This window comes from Cottoperca gobio, chromosome 11 (assembly GCF_900634415.1).
Source record: "Cottoperca gobio chromosome 11, fCotGob3.1, whole genome shotgun sequence".
Classification (NCBI taxonomy): Eukaryota; Metazoa; Chordata; class Actinopteri; order Perciformes; family Bovichtidae; genus Cottoperca; species Cottoperca gobio.
The window spans coordinates 19,935,520-19,959,884 of record NC_041365.1 but is presented as its reverse complement, the minus strand read 5'-3'; the positions used below and the strand labels follow the sequence as shown (position 1 = coordinate 19,959,884).

Sequence of the window (24,365 nt, the reverse complement as noted above, 5' to 3'; positions counted from 1 at the left end):
AGAATAAAATGTTAATATAAATCAGGCTGTAAATGATTTATGAACAAGCCTTCAGAATATAGAGAGGAATGAAACTGGAAAGTTTGATGTATGTCTGGCTCAGAGTCCATACATGTTGCAAGACACTACATGCAGATGAATATATATTTTATGTTTAAATGCACTATGGATGCATTATCTAATGCTAACTTTTGGTGAATTTAGTAGAAATCTACAGACACAAATAGACAAAGTTAGTAAAATAAACTCCTAAATGTGTATTTTGCAGCTTTTCTTACCACTAGTCTGAAAGAAGACGTGTTATGGAAGCAAAATAGCCCAAAAATGAGAGCAGTTAGGTGAGACACCTTAATGTATCGTGCTGTGTATTCATGTGATTAATTGTTAATACTTATAGATGCAGCTGCTCTGAAATAGATTCGATGCTCCATTAAATGGGAAACTTAATGCAGTAATGTGCAACTCTTCCAAAACACATTACTTTATTACATCGTTTGAAACATTAACATGACAAAATCAGGAAAAACAGACAAATGATCGCGAATGAAAAAGCACATTGTTGGAGATGTCAGCTCAGGTCTGCACTTGTAGTGAAGTTTTTGATTCTTTTGTCGTTTTGTTTTGGAAGCAAAGACCCAAATTCTGTTCCTAACTGGCTCGTGACTGCAGCGGAGAAGCATCGGGTCAGAATGACTCCTGGTATGCTGTAGACAGGGAGCTTATTCAAGGGAATGAAGAAGTATATGCATGAGAGGAAATCAGAGGGATGTACATCTATAATACTTTACAACCTGCTGATATGTGTTTTCCTGAAGATAATGCATCTTTAGTTGTAACTGCACAGGTTTGTAAGGGACAACTCGTGGGCATGTGTGCCTGTCGTCAGCTGGAAGAAGTTGCTTTGGCTTCAGCTATCTTTGAACGTTAGATAAGCCCTCACTAAAATCACATACACGTTAAAACGTCTATACAGTATTCTACAATTGTGCCTTGTCTCTGTTTCCCTTTGTGTCTCTTGGATCCATGGTTCAGATGGAGGCTTGGAAGGACTCCCAAAGATCCTGAAACGTGATCACTGCAGGATGAGATCTGGAGTGTGTCCATGAGCTGTGATGTCTCACGGGTTTTTGTAGCTGGCGGACTTTTTCCCACTGACCATGTAGAAAGGTGGAAGTCTGCTTATACAGGTTGATGGATCACAAAGCCCGGGCGACCCTGAAGGTCCCCTTGGACCGGATGCGCCTGGGACACCGGAACTTCCTGCCTCCCCACGTTCTCCGTCTCTGCCATCCTGGCCAATGCCAGGATTGCCTGGTGCACCTGAGAAGAAGATACGAAACATTGGAAATATTAAAGAAAAGGTGATTGGTGCAACATGGGGACTGAAAGTCATGGATATATAAAGAGAACTGGATACAGCTTTGGAGCTGTTTATTCCTATAAAAGCTGCTCACTGGCACATGAAGCCCAACAAGTTTGATTTCAATTCAATAAAAAACTTGTCTTTAAACTCTAATCTTCCTCATGGAGCAAGCACCTCCAAGCTTCACTGTCTCAGGCTCATTCCAATCAGGAAGGAACATAACTGTGCTCTATTTTTGTTTCAGTTCCAGTTGTTAATAAAGAGAAGCAACGTGCTCTAATTACGACATGAATGTAGCCTTACCTTGTGCACCTGCTGCGCCTGGGCTTCCTTTGATTCCTACACCGTCCTCCCCCTTGTTTCCCTTATCTCCCTTATCTCCGGCATCACCTGCAGAACAGAAGGTCACAAAGAGGACACGCACATTAACGCTGAGATGAAATGGAGAGCCGAACTGTTTTGGCAGTTATGTGGGATGTAATTAGAAAAACTGTTACGACTCCACTTCTGATTCCACCTTGTTTAGTGACTCATTGATTGTGTAACGTTATACACGGGTGCATCCCCTCCATCCGCAGCGCTCTGCATAACTTCTCTCAGTGCTGTGACAAAGCGGTTTTCTCTAAAGGCTTCACTTCATTTCTTGCCACTGCATACGCTCAACTGTATGAGTTCTGGATGCTCTCCAGGAAAATAAAGGAAAAGCAAAACGCTATCGCAGCCGCACAGCTTATCTCTCACAGTATTTGCAAACCGCTTAAAGCTTTGCTGAAGGCAGCAGCTTTGGTTATCTTAGGTCTGGCTCTGTTGGAGTTCAGAATTGAGTATGTGGAGAAGGAATTTAAAAAAGCTTGCTGACCTTTCTTGCCCGGTGCACCTGGAAGTCCAAAGAAGCCTGGATGGCCTTTGGCCCCCGTACCCCCCGGAGCCCCATCTGCTCCTGCAACTCCTGCTGGTCCAGTGGGGCCGGCAGGTCCTGTAGGTCCAGGAGTACCAGGGGAACCAATGGCTGCTGGCTTCTTCAGGAACTCTTTCATAAACTCTAGTAATTGTTCTACAAAGACAACGCACAAATTAAAAACGGTAAAGCATTTTCACAGTAGTTTTTATCGAGGGTTAAATAAAAGTGAAGATGGATTTGATGAATTAAAGTGAACAAACTGCACCTTCAACAACGGCTGAACACATTTCACGAAGCTTCTCATCATTCACTTTTGGGCCCTGTGAATGAATGAATGAATGCTTGAATGAATGAATGAACACTGCAGAGCCGACTATATTGTGATTTTTATTTTTGAATTTGTTTTAAAATACTGTCATGACTTCTTGAAAATTAAATGCAATACTCTGACTTTTAGGATTATTAAGATAATAATTTAGGGTTTTTCTGTGACCTACGATACTATGACATTTTATTACATTTTTAGAGATAATATACTAGGATTTTTTTATGACATAATATATCATGAAATGATTAATGACATACTGTACTATGACTTTTTTAAATACATTTTTTAATAATATTTTATGACATTTTTTATTAATAATAATACATTAGATTTGTATAGCGCTTTTCTAGAAACTCAAAGACGCTTGAGAGATAAGAGATAATATACATTTTGTATGACATACAATACGATAACTTCTTTACAAAAGCAAAGAAGAGTTTTCTTCTTAAAAAAATAAAAATATTTATATTGTTTTGACACATATACTTGTTAATTAACAAGTAACACAAGGATCAACTTTTTCTTTTCACTGTATCTTTAAACAGGTATCATGTTTATGTTCACCATCTTAGTTTATCCTGTTAGCATGCTAACATTTCCTTATTAGCACACACTACATCTGATTCTGATGGGAATGTAATTAGTGTATTATGCAACGCTACCACTTACAGGTAGACCTCTGGGGCCTGGTGACCCAGGTAAGCCTGATTCTCCATCCAGCCCTCGAGTTCCCATCGGACCAGCCAAACCCTCGTGGCCCGTCTGGCCTGGTCTGCCCCCGTCTCCTGTAGCTCCTCGTGTGCCCTTCTCGCCATGCTTAATGTGGGAAAAAATAAATCACTTTTGTTCACATACAATGTTAGTAATAGCAGGTGTTACAGCAAACTACTACAAATAGTCGTGTGAGAGCTGCAGTGCAGACTGTAGTTGTATTCTTTATACCTCTCCTTTGATTCCAGTAACACCAGAAGGTCCCTGAAAACACACAAACAACAGTTGACTTCTTTCAGATCCACTCAGACAGGTTGCAGCATTTTCAACAGACATGACGAGTTCTTAAAACAACACTCAGCTCCACACACACCTGGTCTCCCTTCACCCCCAGATCTCCTGGCACACCCGTGTCCCCCTGACTTCCTTTTGGTCCCATTGGTCCAATCGCCCCCTGGACAACACATGAAAAAACTTTATGTACTCCACCGACACCTTGTGATTGATTTTTGAAAGTAACATCGGTAAAAGGAGATTTTTCTAACCTGATCACCTTTGTGTCCAGTGTAACCTTTTAGTCCTTGTGCACCAGTGTCACCTTTATCTCCTTTGTCACCCTGGAAAAACAACATTTTACATTCACGTATTCTAAACATTTGATATTTATAAAATCTCCAACTGTTTTGTAAAGCATTGTGGCTTTCACATGTGCTTTATAAATAAGGTTTCTTATGATTTAATCATCAACGTATATATAACTGTATATCAATATGGTCTCACCTGGATGCCTTGAGGACCTGTAACCCCCACTGGCCCTTGTTTTCCTGTTTCACCCTGGAAATTAATCATATATGGAGTTAACACAACAGCTGCAGTTTACATATCAACTTAGCAATACTGATGTCCATGAAACCTTTAGAAAAAATTACCGACACACAACTGAAAAGTAAATGTAAACTCACAGTGGATCCTTTATCTCCTGTTTTCCCATCTTTTCCATCTTCTCCAGGATCCCCCTACATGAAAACACATACTGGGTTTGAACATTTGACTTTGCAGGACATGAACAGTGTATATCGTGTAATAAGAGTATGATAGGAGGCTTGAAAGGAGACTCTCACGCTCTTTCCAGGAAGTCCAACGGGCCCGACGGGTCCTTCAGTACCAGTATCACCCTAAATCCAAAGCAGGGAGTGTGTTAGCCTACAAATTTCCATCAGCTCAGGCTGCGATGAGTTTTATTGACGTCTAATGGTGCGGCAATAACATTTTGGATGCACTGTGTAGACATGCCTCATTAAAGAGTTGATGATTTAAATTACCTCTGCACCAGAGGGTCCAACTGCTCCCTGCTTCCCTGGCAGCCCCTAGGAACACGGAGCAGAACAAAGAAATAGAACATTTTGTGTGTATGTATGGATGGATTTAGACTGTATTAACAACAGGAAGGTCAATGGGAACATCAAAAATATTTTAAACATGACTACAGCCATACTTATGCTGCATACTCGTCACACCAGAAGATTTATAGAAATAATGGCATCAAAAACAAACAAATATATATTCACACGTGCACAAAACCTCCTTTTAAATGTCATTAGTGGAGCAGCGTTAATGTATTATTCCACGATGGGTTGCAAATCGTTTACGACAAAAAAGTCCCCGGTGTGCTTCCTGTGTAAGGCTTCACAAATCATCTAGAAAATGTCTCTGGAGTGAATAAAAGAAGAGACTGCACAGCTTCTTTTCAGAAGATAATAAAAAGTGCTGTTCTTTTTCCACTGTGCTGGATCTACATAACCCTCTCACAGCGGAGGGAGACGCTCCCTCGGCATTAGATTTTCCTTCGGGTTGACTTTAATGTTGACCTCATTGACCTGCTCTGTCTATATGGGGCTTCTCCTCCATTACTTTTCCTTGCTTTGACTATTCAAAGTAATAATTACCCAAAATTGTAATGTGTAACAAGCTTTTGATGAATGAAAATGTAGTCAGACTTACTGGAATACCAACAATCCCCCTGACACCAACAGCTCCAGCAGTACCGGCCTCTCCCTATTGAATAAAGTATACGCATACAAATATAATAATGAATAGGATTACATATATTTCTTTAGGGCTGATGTAATGTAGTGCCTCAAAGAAAAGACTTGGAAACATCTGGCTACAATACAAAGGCTACAGAAGTGAAGTATATTGAATACTGGAACAGCAACAATGTAGAAGTCACCTTGACTCCATCAGCTCCAGGAAGTCCATCCAAGCCGTCTTTACCAGCATCTCCCTGTAACGTCACAACACACAGTTGTAACTCAGCCACACACTGAACAACGCTGTGCTAAACAATGAATGAGATCGTCCTCCATCAGCGTACTTACCCCGTCTCCCTTTTCCCCTGCAGGACCCTGCTCTCCTTGAGATCCCACAACTCCCTGATCAAAGCCAAAGTTTTTTTTTAAACGAAACATTTTCTCGAATAATATTTGGCAATATAATCCAAAAGTGGAAGTGTGGAACTCACATCCTCGCCCTTAGGCCCCTCCAAACCCTGACGACCACGGATTCCCTCCACGCCCTGAGAGGAGAGATCAGAGGCATATCTGAGAGTTAGTTTTTAGTTATATCCCGCTAACCTTCTTGGTGTGAATGCCAACGATCAAAGGACGTAGAAGTTATCAAACTGAGACTGCTTACAGGAGCTCCAGGTGGGCCGGTAGGTCCTGTGACACCATTGAAGCCAGGAGGACCCTGTGAACAGTAAGGAGGAAACAAATGTGTATATGAGCATCACATGCCAGTAGACGTTATCTTTATTTGTTATAATCTTTAGTTTAACGTACTCTATCTCCCTTTTCTCCCAGGGTTCCAGGGAATCCAATCGGCCCTCTTTGCCCCTAAAATGACAAGAGAGCATTAAAGAAAAAGCAGATATATTCTCTAACAACACACTGTGACTAAAGAAAACGTTTTCTTACATCATCTCCCATGCGACCTGGTGGTCCCTGAGGACCTTGCTCTCCATCTGTTCCCTGTGTAAACAACAACAAATTATTAAATTGCGAGAACAGGGCTGATCATATTAAGCTGTTTATAGGCTGCCGTCTAATAAGATTGTGTTAGGTATCCATCACTTTCCATACATATGACCTGTTACTGGAATCCACACATTCTTGGTGCAGAGGAACATGATTTATGAAGTGTCAGAAGAAAGGGAGGGATATACCTTGTCTCCAGGTACCCCATCTTTTCCAGCGTCACCAGCCAAACCTGTGTGTCCCTGAAGGCAACAATCAATTTTATTAACAATCTTGTGCAAATGCATTAACACATGTATTAGACTTTGATCTTCTTACTTAATTTTAAAGGTCTGAAAGTGTATCCAAGAGTTTCCCCTCCTACTGATTACCAACAGTGTTTCATTCTTACATGCACACCTCTGTGAGGTAATTAAACACACTCATTGTGCCTTTAAGGATCATCAAAGTTATAATAATTCATCATAAGGGGAACCATGAATGTCTGCACAAGATTTCATTACAATCTATCCAATAGTGGAGACATTTTATTCTGGAAAAAACATTTTATGTCAAAGTTTGCATCATGCAGTAAAATACAGCACTAAGGGGTTATTCAGAAACGACTTTGTTGTGTCTGACATTAAACAGCCACACTATTAACTTACAAAGCTACTAACTCCACACAATCTGTTTCATGATGTCCAGGTTTGCTGAGTGTTTGTCAATTTCTGAACCCATCGGCTATGGTTTTAAGACACTGGGGGCAAAGGTCAATATTTCTGGGGTTTCCCGTGTAGCCAGATAGCCGATGTGTTCCGACCAAAACGCGCTAAAACGCGATGGATCAACACTACTTGTACTATAAACGGAAATCAGAGCGCTTCTAATACCCAAAATATTTTCCCGTTGAATACAAATTAGTTCATGTGCAGATATCTGTTTATCAGGTGCTAGTCGTCTGTGTATGAATTCAATGCGGAAAGTCATCTGAGCCTTGTGTATCCTACAGAGGGAACAGTTCCCAACATTGCCTCACTCTAAATAACTCAACATTATGTTTTGTGTGGTCCAAAATCATTGAGATTACTCACCTTTATCCCTGGCAGCCCAGCCATTCCCTGTGGGCCAGCGGGGCAGGCAGCAGGACACTACGCATGAGAGATGGAACAGACATAACAGTCAGATACTCAACAAACAAGTGCTGCTGCAGAGCCTCTTCCCTTCAATGACATCAGAAATTCACCGTCACCAATCCAATTGCCATGCATCCCTGAAACATTTGGCAGTGTGAAAGAAAGACAGTTAAACACTCACAGGTTCCCCACTTTCCTCATTGCTGGCACCAGGCGGTCCCTAAAACACAGCACAGTGACATCTAAAACAACCGCACGGGGGTTTAGATGTTCATATAAATCCACAAGCAAAAGATTCCCAGAGAGTGAAACAATGTGAGAAGAGACGTCACCATGCAATCACGATTTCACAAGGAAATCTGAGCTCAAGAGGAAATGTTTGAGTGCCCAAATGGAGATGAGACATTAGTATGAGCGTTACACATGCTCAGAAGTTGGTCAAGATACAGTATGTGGAGCTGTGATTGCAAGTCATGCAGATACTGATCATTATCTTTACAAATATACTCTTAATTTGTGTGTACAAATCAAACACAGAATATAGATGGCTAAATATGGAAGATCTAAAATGCCTAAATACAAACAAAGAAATAAAATGACAAAGAATGCACATTGTAATATGTGTATTGTATGTATAATATGAAAATGATATATTAGTAAATGTAAAGAAAACAGGGGTTAGTTTTTGTACCGCAGGCCCTGGTGGACCAGCAACGCCCGGAACGCCTGGGATGCCGGCCTCCCCTTTGCCTCCAGGTTGACCCTGCAAGTACAGGAAATAGTGTCATAACATTTGATATTTGACTAACAACAAAGCTTCAAAATATTAAAATGTTTAATTCTGCGGTAAAAAATACCCCATTACAAGTAAGTAGTATCACTAACGTAAAAGTACTAAAGTATTGTCAGGAAAATACACTTAAAGTATCCAAAGTAAAAGTATTCATTCTGCAGGACATGATATATTAAAATGACAGATTATCAGAGTTATAATATTGATTGATCAATGTGTGAGCAGCATTATTATGCTGTAGCCAGTCGAGCTGGAGTTACTTTTAATATCTTTATAACAGTTTGGTATTTCAGTCCATTGGTTCCCAGCCAAGTAGACTAAAGGCCTTTACCGGGGGCGTGATGAATAATCGACATGAAAATGTGAAATACTTGCCTGCAAATATTTTGCATCAAAACTATTTATAACTGCAGGGATTCTGCCAGAGAGACAGATTTAACAACATAACACACAACATTCTCTATTTTATTGAGTTTTATGAAAATGCTCTGGATGAATTTGAGTTCCCGTTGGTAAATGAGCTACATTTATTATTATTATTATTACAGAGGCAGAATTGGCTTCCGTACAAATTGGACCATTGGCCATGCAATCAGGAGCTTTGTGAAAGGTAAGATCAGAAGAAGTGGATCTGGTCTGTGATTGGTTGATGGTTTTAGTCGCGGAGCAAAAGCTCACAAAAATGAAGAATGACGTCGCTTTTTCAACGCGTAATATTTGCTTTCCGTGTGAAAGTATTCATGACAAAAACAATCGGCCTTTAAAAAGTAAGTCTGAAATGTAATGAAGTAGAAGTTCAAAGTAGCGTTCAATCAAAATACTCATACTACATAAGATGAATACCTGAGTATATGTAATTAGCTACTTTTGACAACTGGCTATTTTCACGTTGGTACATATCAACATGTGTTCAAACTGAAAGTGTTTGATTATCCGACCTCAGGCCCGATGTTTCCTTCATCTCCTGGGATTCCTGGTTTCCCCGGAGAACCCTGTCAGAGACACACAGCGGTTAATACAGCAGCACACGTGTTGCTAAGCCATCAGAGCAGGTTTAACAATGTTTTAGAATAAAAAAAGAAGATGTAGAAACACATACGGCGGGTCCTTCACTTGTTGGGCCCTGTGAGAGGAGAGACAGAAGTTATAGATCATTGGCAGCTTCTAAACAGTCACATACGATGTAATCTTAATGCATGTTGCTTTAACGAGATGTGTTTCCACTTACAGCAGGACCTTGAAGTCCAGGAAAGCCAGGAAGTCCCTGCAATCAGGAGGTTTGAATACAAATCAGTCACATTGTCTATGTTTGTATAATCATTTCGGAGTGATATAAATAGTTACTCACTCTCTCCCCTACAGACCCTCTGGGACCCATTGGACCAGAAGAACCCTGCAGACAACAAACACACTGTCACAAACAGACTGTACGGGCAGATATTATAAAGAGTGAGTGTCAGTGGATGATGGGATGTTTCCTACACCAGCTCCTGGAAGGCCAGGCAGGCCTCTATGTCCAGGAAGACCGATCTCCCCCTGCTCCCCTTTGCTGCCCTAGGAAACAGAACACAACAGAAATAAAAACAGCTTTATCTTCTTCCTGGATCTCTCGCTGTTGTTGCTAAGATACACAGAGGCCGTGACAGTCAACATTTAATCAATGAAAGACGGACCACTCTTGTTGTTTCTTAGAACAACGACAACTCCAGCTCGTATAAGGCTATGCAGATAACACGGGGGTTTAACGGGAAAAGTGTAACAATAAACGAAGGAGGCACCAGGAAACATGCTGCCTCCACTTAACCATCAATAAGTAAGTTATTAAAGCATTTCAGGGCTGATATGTATCAGTGAAAATACATTGTGTGGAGTTATTTGTGTTATCTGTAAGATTGACTTGAAAACTAAAATGGTGTGAAATTAATGATAGAACATTGATCATCCTAAAATGGAGATAATCTGGTTCCTTCACCAGAGTGACAAAAGGGGACATAGATGGGGAGTAGGAGGGCTTGGCTTCCTTGCGTAACTTAAAGACCCACTAGAAGTAAACAAATCGCTTGAAACCGCCACTTCTCACTGCTACAAACATTGTCTGAATAAGCAGCGAGTTTCTGTGACTTTGTGTCAAGCATTTTTTTAAATCAAGGAAGTAAGTGATGTAGGAAAGATGGAAGTCCAGACAATGATCTTCCTCTTCTATATATGTTTCCAAAGGAAGTAAAGACTAAACCTTTACACACCAATGCAACGCTGTTTCTTTGTCAGTTTTTCGGAGAATCACGATGAGCTTTCGACTGGTCAGACTATTGTCGCCTGCAGCAATGCTTTAAAAGGCAATTAATTAGCATCTTACAGAAATGTGTTTCTCTGTTAGCTTGCACTGTGACCTGGCTCCAGATGAGCAGAGGAACATGGATTGATGGATGGATTTTTACTCTATGAAAGTGAAAGTGTCTTAAAAGTGAAATTGTTTGATGTTGGTTTACTATAGTCCTTTTTTATTGAATCCAGTGTGGATTAGAGGTATGTTATCCAAAGCTTCATACAGCAAAACAACCCAAACTCAACCTCAAACACTCAGAGCCTCTCAGGTTTGGGTCAGCTTCAAGCTGTCTTGGACAGTTTTGAAATGTTGTGAATGCTACACCTCAAGAGGTAAAGTAATTAATACATACACACAGAGGGAGAATGGATCCACAGTCTACACAGTATTTTGTCAGCACATCATTCAGCATTTCATACTTACAGAAGTCCCTGGACTGCCAGTAGAACCTGGAAGACCCTGGAGAGGTGAATACAACAACATAGTTAGAGAAAGCAGAGACACAAAGAGAAAAACACTTGATCTGTGTTAATAGAAATGATTCAGACAATGAAGGACTTAAGAGATTTGTAGAAAGAAAGAGAGGAGGAAACACTTACATCTCTTCCATCTCTGCCGTTTTCTCCTCCGGGCCCTCGGGGGCCCTCTGGGCCAGTCGTTCCAGGGGGGCCTTGGACTGATCTGTCAGGCTGAGAGTGGGGACAACCAGTCAGCAAATCACAGTGATATGATGAATAAAAAATGTGATTATAGCTTTTAATTAAACTCCAAGGATCGGCCTATAATAAATATTTTATATTATACTAAATGATATTTGATATATTGTGCTTATAATAAAACATACAATCAGAGAAATGCTTGGAGGACAATTTAATTTGGTACTTATATGTTAATGTAACATTCAACAAGTACATTTGTCTTTCTACAGCCTGCAGGCGTGTTTCTAATTTGGGACATTTCAGGTATAATTCAATATACCTGTGCCCTAAAACAGCAAACAAGCAAAACAACCATCATTAATTAGGTTTAGAACAAAGCAATGAGGCAATTAGGCAACCGAAGCACTGAAGTAGATTATTTGCTTAAAATCACAAAGCAAAAAGAAAGTAGAGTAGATAAATAAATACCTCAGCATTGGCATACATCTGAAGAAGCAAGAGAGATCAGATAAAGGGAGAGTTAGTGAAAGTAGTCACACCACCCTCACCAAAAGTGTCAGCAGAAGCCTGTTTATGATCATAGTAGTGAGTATATCATGCTGTCATTTGAATATACAGCCCACACTCCCCGTGTACAGAACCACCTCACAGCTTGATGCAGGAATGTTAGCCTGAAATGTAATAGAGCGCACCAGTCCAGGAAATATGTCTATCGTGGGAAGGAATATTTGCATCTTCATACAAGTGATTGAATAACAAAACTCTAGATGGTTCTAAGTAACTGCACTGCAGACTTTAAACAGAATGAGATGTGAGACAGCAGAGTGACTTTGTCATTATAGGCTACGCTTATTTCTCTCAGGCAGGAAATCTCAATAATCGTGCAAAAGCCACTCTGAAATGAAATGAAAGATAATATTTAGTCATGAATGCCAGAAACTGTACACAACTTTACATAATGAGTTTTCATCTCAGAATAACATTTGTCCTAACTTTCCTACTGGACCAACAAAAACAGAAACCATAAAATTAATGAAAAATAGCTACTCCATAGTTTTTTACTTACAGCACACTCTGTTTCGAGTTGCCAGCTTGCTGCGAGTTACACATCAACAAGGGTGGAGGAAACCACAGTTAATGGTCTCAAACAGCAGGCGGCAGGTGCTATATTGCATTCCTCTCAGCTGATAATCAAGTAGCAGCAGGTAGCGTGCTTGTTTTAGGAAAGTTATTTAAGGCAGGGCAACATACGCTACTTGTTAAAGCATTTTCTATTAGCCTACATTATATGTACAGATCACCGAGACTTTTAATGATGCCAATTTGGGTGTGGGCAAAATCAATGCAATAACTTTTCATTATAGATGTAATTATGCAAAACCATGTTGTTAGGCTTCATGTTGTTTTCATGTTAAAGGAAGTGGCGTGTGCTTTATTCTGTGCTGACTTGAGATGAAATTGCAACCACAAAAATCTAGCACTATGCACACTTTGCAGGTTTGGTTTCTGATCTCAGACTTTTAATTTGAACTTCCTCTTTGTTATTACAGTTTGCCAGTAAGCTAACTAGCGTTTGTGTTTTGGCTCCATGCATTGAGGTTTAACTCAATGAGATCATGTCTGCTCGCTCCTTAACAGTTCTGCCTCAAAGAAATGTTTGTAGAGCTACAACTCCAATCTGCTGTCCTGCTTGCGAATTGTTTTGGATGAACTGCAACCTCTGGATGTACTGAAGGAAACTCCTTGGCAGAGTTTGTGTTCTCAGCATTTCTGCCCTTGTTTTCTCTCAGCATGCTGTAAGCATCAACCCTGAATAAAACCACAAACCACAGCAGATGCTGAGCAGATCCGAGTCCTTGTTACTGTACCTCGGTGGCAGGCAGCTCGTTGCAGCTCTCTCTCTGGGCCCTCTTCGGGTCGCAGTGAATCAACATCCACTGGAGTTCAAACTGAAAAGATATGTTATAGTGTTACTGCATATACACTGGTCTACTATGCATTCATTTTCAGATGTGACACTGACAATTAATGTTGAACTGCTTCGTCATGGTGCCTCTGATTTGGGTTGTTTATTTGTTTGTCAGACGACAAGGGTGTAGTGCGGGCAAGGAAGAATCCCACCATTACATTTTGGAGTGTAAACGGTGGACACACAAATCATCTTCAACTTTCATTAACACTGCGAGATCGGGCCTTTGGCGGTCTGCGCTCTCCGAGTGCCCTTCTAGTTTCATTGTAGTTCTGAATCAATTCCCTCTAAGGGTTGTTGGGCATAATGTTCCACCAATGCTATTTTCTGCAGGGATTAAGTGTTTTTCTTTTTTTCCCACCGGAACCCAGCTGAGCAGCTTTGCTGTGACAGCAGCACTTTAGAATTATAACAGAGCTCAGCACACATATAAACCTGAACGTGTTTGTTCACAGAGAGCACCATTTCACTGATAGAGCACATTCAGTGAACAAGATTAAATGCAGCAGGTAATTCTCTGTCCTCGCTTACCACTACGGAGGCGTCAGGATCATAATCCAGTCTGCCAATAAGAGTGTCTCCCTCTGTGTTGATTGGGCCTTTGTCCTTGATGGGTCTCTGATCCACAGGCTGGCAGTCCACATACAGAGTGACCTGGTCGCGCTCCACGCCGATCATCACTTTGTGCCACTTGGTGTTGAAGAGCACAGAAAGGCCGGGAAAGGTGGCGGTCTGCAAGTTGCCATCGGCGCCCATCAGGAAGTACTCCAGAGCCTGCTGGTCGCCGTTCAGCCTCAGTCCGGCTTGTTTGTTGCCGTCTTCGTCCACTATTTGCCAGACGTTCCACACTTTGCTCACAGTGTTTTTGATCATGCGGAAAGTCACCATGAAGGAGTACTCGTCGGGGAAGCCGCGAGGAAAGTTTAGCCTGAAGGGGGAAATTGAGCAGAGTGGGTTCAAATCAGTTGAGATATCCGGGTAGAACCCGGCTTTCCTTGAACGACACTCAAAGGAAAAGAAACGCATCTCTCGCCCGATATGTTTTATGTCAAAGTTAATTCATGATCACAAAATAAACACCACTCAGCAAAGCTATCATTAAATCATAAGACATGGATAAAAATAACTTAAAGGCCTTGCCATCTCTGTCTTTGAGAGTCAAATACAAGCTACGAGCTTCAAAGACACAAGGCATGCTGTTAAATCAAAAAGGAGAAAGAGGCTGCCTCTGTGCATAAATCACTGCTTCAATTACAACATGCAGTCCAGGTTAGCATCCACAGTCTGGAGCTTTCTGTGTTTTTAACAAGCCAGATTCTCAGTAGGTGGTGCATTCATAGATGGGCGCTGCAGCCGGACTTTTACCATCTTGTAAACAATCAAGGTGAGGCAATAAAAAAAGAGTTTCCTGTATCCAGTAAAACAAATGAAGACCACTCTCCTGCTTTGCCTGAGGTGAGAAAGTCTAAAGTATGTGCTGCTTTTGTCCTGCAGAAAAAAGGGAGGGAGTGCAGCATGAAGACTGCTGGCAGCAACGGACTTCAAAGACACAGTCTGTGCCACGGGACTTGTGTGGAGAAATAAACATGTATTTACATTCAGTGTGACAGGCCCGAGAGGCGTAGGTGCAGGGTGCCAGCCAGTTGCGTAACACCTTTTAAGGAAAGCTGGCCTGCAGGGAAAGATTAGCTGAAACAGACTGGAGCAGGCACAGTGGAGAACACCAGGAGATGTCTTTGGTTATGTAAAGTAATAAAGCTATTAACCTGCACACTCTGTACTGAAACCAGTTTTGCAAGATTGTCTTAGTGTAAGAAACATGTAAATGGTTTTATTTTGATACTACAGTTGGGATGTAGGGCTGCAGTATAGACTTCAGTGAGAAGCTGCCCCAGGACTACGGAGGAGCTCAAACCCACAGGTTCACTATTTATCATTTTGTCTGTGGGCACTTCACATATTTTACACATGAAGTTCTGTTTACTTGCGATGAGGACAATTACTCAGTTTGGCTTTTGAGTTTGAAGGTTTGAAGGAATAAACCTGATCACTACAAATCTTTAACTGACAGCATGCGTTATAAACCAGGGCTGTGGAATTTGAAAAACATGGTCATTTACCTGACACTGAAGGTCTAATAAAAGGTGCTATTGAGATGCATTATGGGATACGTAAGGTTGAGTATTTTCATAGCTTGACTAATACTACGGACTTAAAGTTGTGGCTTTGATTTTGACCTAATTTGTCTTTTTTGCAAGTCCCTTAACTTTATGGAAGAGCATTACAAATAGGTAGAACACATATTTAATTATAATATCAACAAAATCATAGCTAGCTACATTAAGATAATGTAGATAATGTAGATGTGGCCCTTCTTTGTAAACATATACAACATACAATTGTTTTCAATATCAATCAATTAATACATTTATTATTTTGTCAATACAATGGTGAAAAATGCACATAACCAGAACGTAATTGCTTGAAGCAGTACATTTACAGAGATATACTCACATTGGAGAAGCTAATATGTTTCTTTAATGATAAATAATTTACAGTAATGGGTCTAATTTACCAAAGATGTGGATATTTACAAGTGAAGGACGGTCTTACAAAAATATGAAATTGGTTGCATTATAGGAAATGTAGGATTCTGCAGGAAGATGTCTAAATATCTTCCTTTTTAAATCGGGTAACACTTTACAAGATGAATTAACGATTCTCAAAAGTAATGTCCATATTCAGCTTTTTATAATTTGATTAAGTGATTTGAAAACAACATACCTTTCTTTTAAAGGGGTGGGATCGCTCAAAAGGGGCCCACAACTTATTTTTGCCCCAGGGTCCCCAAACCGGGTAATCCGGCCATGTTGCTACAACTAACCTTTAATTAAATACTAGGCGGAATCTTAACAGGAAGCTTGTGCTGTCTCTGTTCAGTCTAAACCTTTAAAGGAGTATGTGGAAGATAAATCATTACCAAAAAGGTGGTGAAATATGTCTTTGTACTGTACATTTACAAACGGCTTTAAGAAAAATGCTTTTCCAATCGTCCAATCCCTCACTCTCATACATAAAAATGTCTCTAAGAGATGCCAAATAGGTTCAGACATGTTTTCCTCTACCAATTATATGCTTTTCTCCATGTAGTAACATCTGTAGTGGACCTGTAATAATGGACCACTGCTGCCTCCCAACATTTCTGTGTGTTTTTATCTGTTTTCTTTTAAACCCTCTTTACCATACTTACATGGTTGGAATTTGGAAGTTGGCCTCTTTGTCGAGGCGGTAGGCCACCTGGAGGGTTGTGGAGCCGTCCACCTTCCTCACACCTTTCAGAGGGATCACATCCAGCTGGAACTGCGTGATCAGATCAAAACCTACAAAAGGATAACGTATGTTTATAAGATGGTGGCATAGATGGAGAGGCTGATTAAGTTTTTAAATCTTATTACAGTAAGTAGAAGTAATGCTAGTAGTAGCAGTTGCAGTTACAGCAGAGGTAAAAGCAACAACAATAACATAAACAGGCTATCATTAGCCTATTAGCATTGTACATACCACTGTTAGCCTTGGTGCTTTATCGTTACGGATAACAGATCTTTGGTTTTGGAAGATATTTTTAGTTCAGAATGTTGATAGGAACAACAGGCCCTATTTTCATGAAACTTGGTAGAAGGGTGAAGCATGGGCCAAGGAAAACCCCATTACAATTTGGAGCAGATCAGAATCAAGGGGCGGCTACTCGCCATGGAAATAGTCTTGGCGGAGGTCGGCCATTTACCGCACTCATAGTTTAAATGTTGTTTTCTGGTAATCATGCTAAAGTTTCTTTGTGACCACAACATGCTGCACGGAGCTCATTGAGACAAGGTAGTACATCATCTTCATGAAACAAAAGCAGTCAATATAGTTTTCTTGTAGCATAGCATTAGAGCATGTTGTCATGGCAATGGTATAATCACTTCACAGTTGCAGGAAATGTATGATAAAGTTCATGATGACAAAATAACTATGAATCACATGTGAAAAAACAACTTTTCTGTGTAACAATGCATCACTTCTACAAACCACAGAGCAGCATGAGCACAGATGTGTTGGAAACAAGGCAGTGGTGAGCAATTACAATCTTGCTGAGTTTGGATTGCTCCAACTCAAATTCCGTACAGCTCAAGTGGAACATTTTATTTGCCTCATTTGAAATCTCGAGGTGTTTTGAGGCACGAGGCGGCCCACCCTGTTCAACGCTCCTGTTTCCATTAAACGCACCATTTTATTTATCTTTGGATCGTCTATTTTCTCCTTTAGGGATTTTCAACAGCTTATATTTGTAGTTTTACAACAGCTTAAACCGCTGCTTTTACTTTTTAAAGCCAGAATATACAGTAGGTCATTACCTGGAAGGTCATCTTGTCCGTTTCTCATTGGTGGGCAGACGGTATCGCCATCCAAACGGTTGAGGTCTAGTTCTGATTGGACAAAACAAAAAGTAGTAATCTTGTTATCCTTTATATTCCTGCTCTTGGCTGAATTCAACAAATGCAATACATCACCGGTCAGTTTAATTCAGTTGGAGTCCAAATACAAGGGACAAATGTCAGAGGGAATTGACATCACTACGCACTGTGGTGCATTTTTAATGTGCGTTTCAACAATTCGAAAGCACAAACACTAATCAACTTAGATTTATAATGCAGACGGCTGTCAGACACCCATTGTGTTCCGAATATGTCCTCAGAGATAGAAACATAATGGTGATAAATATGGCAGCTAGTGTGGCATAACTGTGGCCAAAACGATATGACATTGGAAACATTTTAGACGGTCAATGTGGCAGGTGAGACACTTTCCTTTTTATTTATGTGTAAGATTTATCAGGCTGGAAGTCTCCTTTGGTTTAAACGCAGTTCATCATGCTGCCATTTGATTTGCGCTTTCATCATTACTGTTTTTTTTTCTGAAAACATCTTCACTTTTATGTTGGCAGAGTTTGTGTTTTGTTAATCTACAAAATAAAAGCCATTGACCCACAACCAAAGTGTTCTCTTGGCTTGACAAGACAAATCTGGAAACATTTTCAAAACGTTTCAAAACTTTTCAAAGTTGAGTTTTTACTATCAAATTATATCTAATATGTTGACACTCAACTACTACAAGGAGCACACTCAAGTATTTGGTATCTAGAAACTCAAAAGAAGTTGAATATTACTGATTGATCTTTCATGTCATCTAATCTAAACGTTGTTCTGTTGGATACTTGCTCAAAGTATGTCCGTACTAGATTTCAAGACTTTAGACTGATCAGAACAAATATTGTGACATTTTTCCATATCCTACTAAATAAAGTCTTTTGGCACAAATTATTATCAAACCGCCTTTAACGTAAATTATGAGTAAATTCAGAAACGCTTATACGTTGAAAGGATCCAGTTGAGGTGGTTCGGGCATCTAGTAAGGATGCCACCTGGGCACCTCCCTAGGGAGGTGTTCCAGGCACGTCCAGCTGGGAGGAGACCCCGGGGAAGACCCAGGACTCGGTGGACAGATTATATCTCCTCACTGGGAACGCCTCAGGATCCCCCAGTCGGAGCTGGAGGATGTGGCCCGGAGAAGGGAAGATTGGGGTTCCTTACTGGAGCTGCTGCCCCCGCGACCCGATCCCGGATAAGCGGTAGACGATGGATGGATTATACTTGACGGACTCATTCAGTTTCAATCCAACTGCTGTTTAGTTCTTGTTACACATTATGCAGCTCCCTATGTTTAAAACAACTGAAAAACACCCCAATTTCATACAGTGGAAAATCAATTCCTTGGATGTGTCAGAAGAGGGGGCTATCCCTGAGTCCCTGCGCTGCTGTTACGAAGGAGAACAGCCTCTAAAATAAAATCTCCATGAAACGAGGACGGTGACAGCCAGAGGGCCTCCCCAGTCAATAACCTGAGTCAGCTCATTTACAGAGAGCAGCGTGAACACATCTGGAAGCCGTTCCCAGATCCCACACAACTGCTGAGAAATGAGATAAAGTGGTGAGACGGTATTTATAATCCCATATTTACTACCGCTAAACACTTATCTGACTGTGCATGTGGGCCTCAAGTTGTTAAAGTTACTGCCTGCCGCGGCATAACGCTCAGAGAGCCAGTCATTAGTGCAATGAGCGGGAGACGAACCACAATTAAGATGTCACATGCCGTTTGCATGTGCGCGCTGTGGTAATGAGGCGAGTTTCAAAAAAGCAGTACACCTACTGTGTCTGGCACTTACTGTGTTCCTAAACAACAGTGGAGAATGGGCTTGTTTTGATTATCAGAAGGGACATTTAATCTGATTTAATCCTACAACACAGACCGGCTCAGTGTGTCTCTTATTTCTGGTCTTTGCTTTGTGAGTTCTGATAAAGAGAATGACCTAGCAACGGTCAACATGCGCACGTTACCTGAGTCCTCTTTGTCTGTGTTTACAGGACAAACAGTTTCATAGTGGTATTCATGCGATATACAAAAACACTGATGTGTCGAGTATTGTGCAGTGCACTATGGTGTGACTTACGTCCAAATGCTGGAGCGAGGAGGAGGGACAGCAGAGCCACGAAGACACAGGAGCACGGCGACATCGATGGACACCACGGTTGCTTTCTGTTCAGGAATGATGGAGAAAATCAGTATTCAGTCGTGCATCTAATTCTGTTTGACAGTTTCGTTGTGTCTGAATCAATAAAGCACCACAAGGATGACATGAAGCACTTTGCTGGTGTCTGATTCCTGAGCACATACAGAGAGAAAAAAGGTTTTCTTCAAATTGAGTTTGCTTTGCTTTGCAGTGAAGATGAAGCAGATTACTGTAAATGGAAGCTGACAGTAAATAGCAGGTGGAGGTACAACAGTTTTCTTTAATGAATTCAATAATACAGATTATTACTTGTTTAAGATGGGTATGCCCAACTATGTCTACCAGTTCAAGAGTTCAAGCCTTGGAACCTCTGTTTGATGCATGCTAACATAAATTACCTAAACTGCTCATTTTAAAACTGCTATAATATATATTTTAATATTAACAATGGATGAAATTACTGCGTGTACGTGAAAGAGTTTTCCCATAGTGATAAACCTACAGACATATATCACACATCATCCTTCTTACATTGCTGTCGAGTTCATTATCCTGAAAGTTAGCACGCTAGCTAATTAGCCACTTACTGTAGCTGAGAACTAGTTAGACATATTTTAGGTCAGGTGATCTACACTCGACCTGGACAACATGTAGCGTTACTCAGACAGACTATTGTTCCTTGGCTTCTCCCATTCAGGTCTAACTCAACCAATCAGATCATTTCACTATTAAAAACTGGAGAAGTTGGATAATAAATGACAACAATTTATAGTATTTTCCAGTCCCACTAAGAGCAAAGGCTTTCAGGCTTTTGTAGAAGAGGTAAGTGTACTAAATGGTGTTCATGTATGAATATTATCTTGCCAGTATCGTGACATTTTGTTTGCCACAGAACATATCTTCTGCCAAAATCCAATTGAAAAATCCTATTGGCTTTTTGTTGAAGATATCAGGATGATGCTAATTTACGTGTCGACCAACAAAACGTCATCCATTTGTCTACACTTTCACTCACAATAGCACACTCTCCTCCTTCTGCTTCTTTTATGTGTCTCCTACGTTGTGAAAGCTTTTAACAGCAAACCCAGATCCATCATCAAACGACTGATAGTGATTGTAAGGACTCTTTACCTAAAGCAAAGGTTGTAGCTCATCAATCTGAGGAATGAATAATGTGGCAACCCATCTCCGACGTCTGAACTCTCTTGCAATTATGTGTTTGCTTGAGGAGTTTGTTCATGTATGTGTGAGTGCACTGTCAGAGCAAAAATAACTAATGGCTAAGTCAGCAAGCTTTTCAGAGAAGACGCTGTGCTCTCTCACTTTGTGGCCTTCAAGTTAAAGGAGCATCTTCAGAGCCCCAGCGGGATTGGCTGCCTGCCATCCACAGTCTAGACAGGTGTAGCTACACGTCACTGATGAAATGTGACAAGATGGAAGCTTTCAATGCCGGACTATTCAAATGTATTACCCTATTGTTATTTAGGAATAGTTTGACATTTCAGCAAATATGCTTATTGGCCTTTTTGGAAGAGAAGATTGATACCACTCTCATATTTGAACCTTTTAGCTAGCTTTTCACTTGCTTCCTTTATACTAAGCTAAGCTAACTGTTTCATGGACACGGTTTCAGATATTTCTGTCTGGTCTGTTGTGTCACTTCATTTTGCTCTTAGATTAGTCCAATGCAATCTCTACAGTTTTGTGAGTAAATACATTGTGAGGGGTTTTTAATCTGGAGACTATGCTGCGCCTGATGAACAGCTCTGCACTGAACTGTGAAATGAGCTTCTAACTATTGTTTTCCTGCAGAAGACAAACCCTTTCCTAGTATGTCAAACTATTCCTTCAAGACATGAGCATGAAGAAAATGAACACCAAATGAACATCATGTACAAATCAGCTTCTCACTCCTCACAGTGTTCAGTCACACTTGTAGCTCTGTGTTTAGCAACCGAAGAGAATGCGAAGACAAATATTGAATCATTATCAACAAAAGCCTTTTTTTTTTTGGTACAAAATAAACATAGTGACATCTGTCCTCACGTTTAGGCTAATAAAGCGAACAACCTCGCAAAAAAACAATTACTGCTTGAAGTTTTGTAGCGTAGCAGGCGAAGAGAACCCTTGAGGGGAACGTTTTCATTGTAAGACATGAAAGCCATTTGAAAATTAAAGGATTCAGAGTTCATCTGTCTTAATGTAGCTGCCTGCACGACTTCTTACATTTTTACTCGTATTAGTATTACTCTATAATACTAACATGAAATGCTGTCAAACATGCACCCATGTCATATTTTCTGTAATTATACATGTGTGTAATCTGTATCCTGCGAGATTAAAGGTGCTGTTTAAGAGTTGTGGTTGAAGAAAAGAAATTCCCCAAATATATTCCAGTAAGTATCCCGTCATGAAAACAATCAGTCGAGTCAGTTAGCTAATGACATGTCATCTGCTTTAGTTCCTGACATTCATCAACATTTGATGGGACTTTCCTTTTGCTGCCACTCGTCTTTCATGTCCCTCAGGTGAGAGTGAGCCGACACTGCTGGCAGGACTTCTGCTCTCTCATTTGTTTCAATTACCCCAAAATGGATCGCTGGTGAGCATGAAGCAATCAGCTGTTCAATCCAGTCATATGAAAGTAGACTGTCGGACTTTGAGCAATAGATGAGTGGAAATGTCTTCACAGATGATGCCGTGAGGCGTTAATGAAATGTAGATTCATCATACAATATATATTTCCCAACAAAGTGATTGAAGCGCTGAAGACTTTTACTGAAACGTCTGCATGCTGCAGAGTTTACAGGCTGTGTGTGTGTGTGTGTGTGTGTGTGTGTGTGTGTGTGTGTGTGTGTGTGTGTGTGTGTGTGTGTGTATGGGCCAGATTAAATGGAAAATGGCCAGTTTTTTAAATCTGTGCTAAACTACAGATTGTATTGAATCCAGTTTACCAGTTTCCTGCTTTTAAAAGGAGATTCTGAATGTAACTAAGTACATTTACTCAAGTACAGTACTTACTTACTTTATGCTACTTTATACTTCTACTGCACTGCTTCTTACTCCACTAACAGCTTCAGTTACTTTGCAGGTTCAGATTATTAATACACAATTAACCCCACCTTTACCAGCTGCAACATCAAAGTGATGCTTACATATGAATGCATCAATATAATATTATATATATGATTCTGAAATGGGCCACTCTGTATAGCGAGTACTTGTCCCTTTGGTACTTTAAGTATATGTTGATGCTAATACTTTAGTTTGTTTTTGAATGCAGGACTTTTACTTGTAATGGAGTATTTTCACACTGCAGCAGAGCTAAAGATCTGAACACTTCTTCCACACCCAGTATGAAGAGAGTCTTCATTAGTATGGAAATTATACGAAAAGCTCAAAGCTCAAAAACAGAAATTCAACACGAGATATTTACCTCTTCAAACCAGAGCTGGGGAAGGCCATTTTTCACTCCCCTCCTTGATGGGAGACAGTCAGGTTCAGCGACGAGCAGCAGAGGTGAGATGCAGGAGCAGAAGGAGCCACAGAGATGAAATTCCCTCCTGAAGTCAGTCCAACCTGCACATGTTGAGGACTGACAGAGAGAAGCGGCGCAGGAGATGCTCAAGCATTTTCTGAGGACACATAAAAATTAGTTCAATGTGTTCCCATTGGCCAGGAGTTCTTCAGGAGGTGGTGGCTACATTTTATTACCAACACTTAAAAAGATGCAGGCCTCTATGTGGAACCCCCCCTCTGCTTTTTTTTCTTCACGGTGCCTCCTAATGACACGTATGCCTGTGTGTAATTCTCTTAATAATCATCGTCAGGATCGGGAAGAAGCGGCAGTGATGAAATGTGGATTTCATAATCACGTGTACTCATCAGTGTAGGTGAAGAATGCATGTTAGCCTGTCGTGTTGACATGAAGAAAGCCTTGTTATTACCAGAAGGGCCTCAGGCACACATGCTGTTTGCATCCTGCATGTTATGTAATTGATTCTATGGCGTTTGATCTTTGATTATCGCTGTGAAAGCCTAGAAGGAGCCGCGACGGGCTGATTCCCTGCAAGAATATAACATTAACCTAAATCAGAGAACACATTGTGTGGCAGTCTTTATTGTTACGACTTCATTAAGCTCGTACAGACACTTTGACATTTCTCACAGGTACGATTGTCTCATGCCAAAAAAGATGTGTCAGCTCCGATGATACACAACCGCTTTGATGTGACGGGAAGCACTTTGCCCGCCGGGCACAGAAGCGTCTGCAGAAAATGTCATTTTCAAAGCATGAATGTGCAACGGGTTTTTGCAAAACTTGCTTTTAATGGAAGGCAATTGTGATGTGAGAAAGTGATAACCACCACTGCTGCCCAGGAGCATAATGCTCGCTTTCACTTGGACATGTTTTTACGAGGGTGCAAAACTTAAAAGGACAATTTATCCCCAAATCCAAAATGCATATTTTTCATCTCACCTGTAGAGTTATTTATCAACATAGATTGTTTGGGTGTGAGTTGCTGACTGATGGAGAGATGTGAGAGAAGAG

At 40.7% G+C, this 24,365-nt stretch overlaps 1 protein-coding gene across 1 annotated transcript; it reads right to left on the bottom strand.

Annotated features, from left to right (window-relative positions):
• Nucleotides 1-546: 546 nt before the first annotated feature.
• On the bottom strand, nt 547-23,278 carry col9a1c (collagen, type IX, alpha 1c). Its single transcript, XM_029443467.1, has 37 exons — nt 23,250-23,278; nt 19,754-19,839; nt 17,598-17,669; nt 16,451-16,580; nt 13,732-14,128; nt 13,100-13,180; nt 11,700-11,717; nt 11,172-11,261; nt 10,996-11,031; nt 9,729-9,800; nt 9,595-9,639; nt 9,475-9,510; nt 9,346-9,369; nt 9,185-9,238; nt 8,145-8,216; nt 7,635-7,673; nt 7,412-7,468; nt 6,527-6,580; nt 6,279-6,332; nt 6,144-6,197; nt 5,998-6,051; nt 5,825-5,878; nt 5,682-5,735; nt 5,534-5,587; nt 5,305-5,358; nt 4,626-4,670; nt 4,425-4,478; nt 4,266-4,319; nt 4,084-4,137; nt 3,849-3,920; nt 3,677-3,757; nt 3,535-3,567; nt 3,262-3,408; nt 2,530-2,584; nt 2,223-2,417; nt 1,667-1,753; nt 547-1,320 (listed from the first exon to the last, which is right to left on the bottom strand). The coding sequence occupies exons 1-37, from the start codon at nt 23,276-23,278 to the stop codon at nt 1,118-1,120; spliced, it is 2,850 nt and encodes a 949-aa protein (XP_029299327.1). The 3' UTR covers nt 547-1,117.
• Between the last annotated feature and the right edge of the window lie 1,087 nt (nt 23,279-24,365).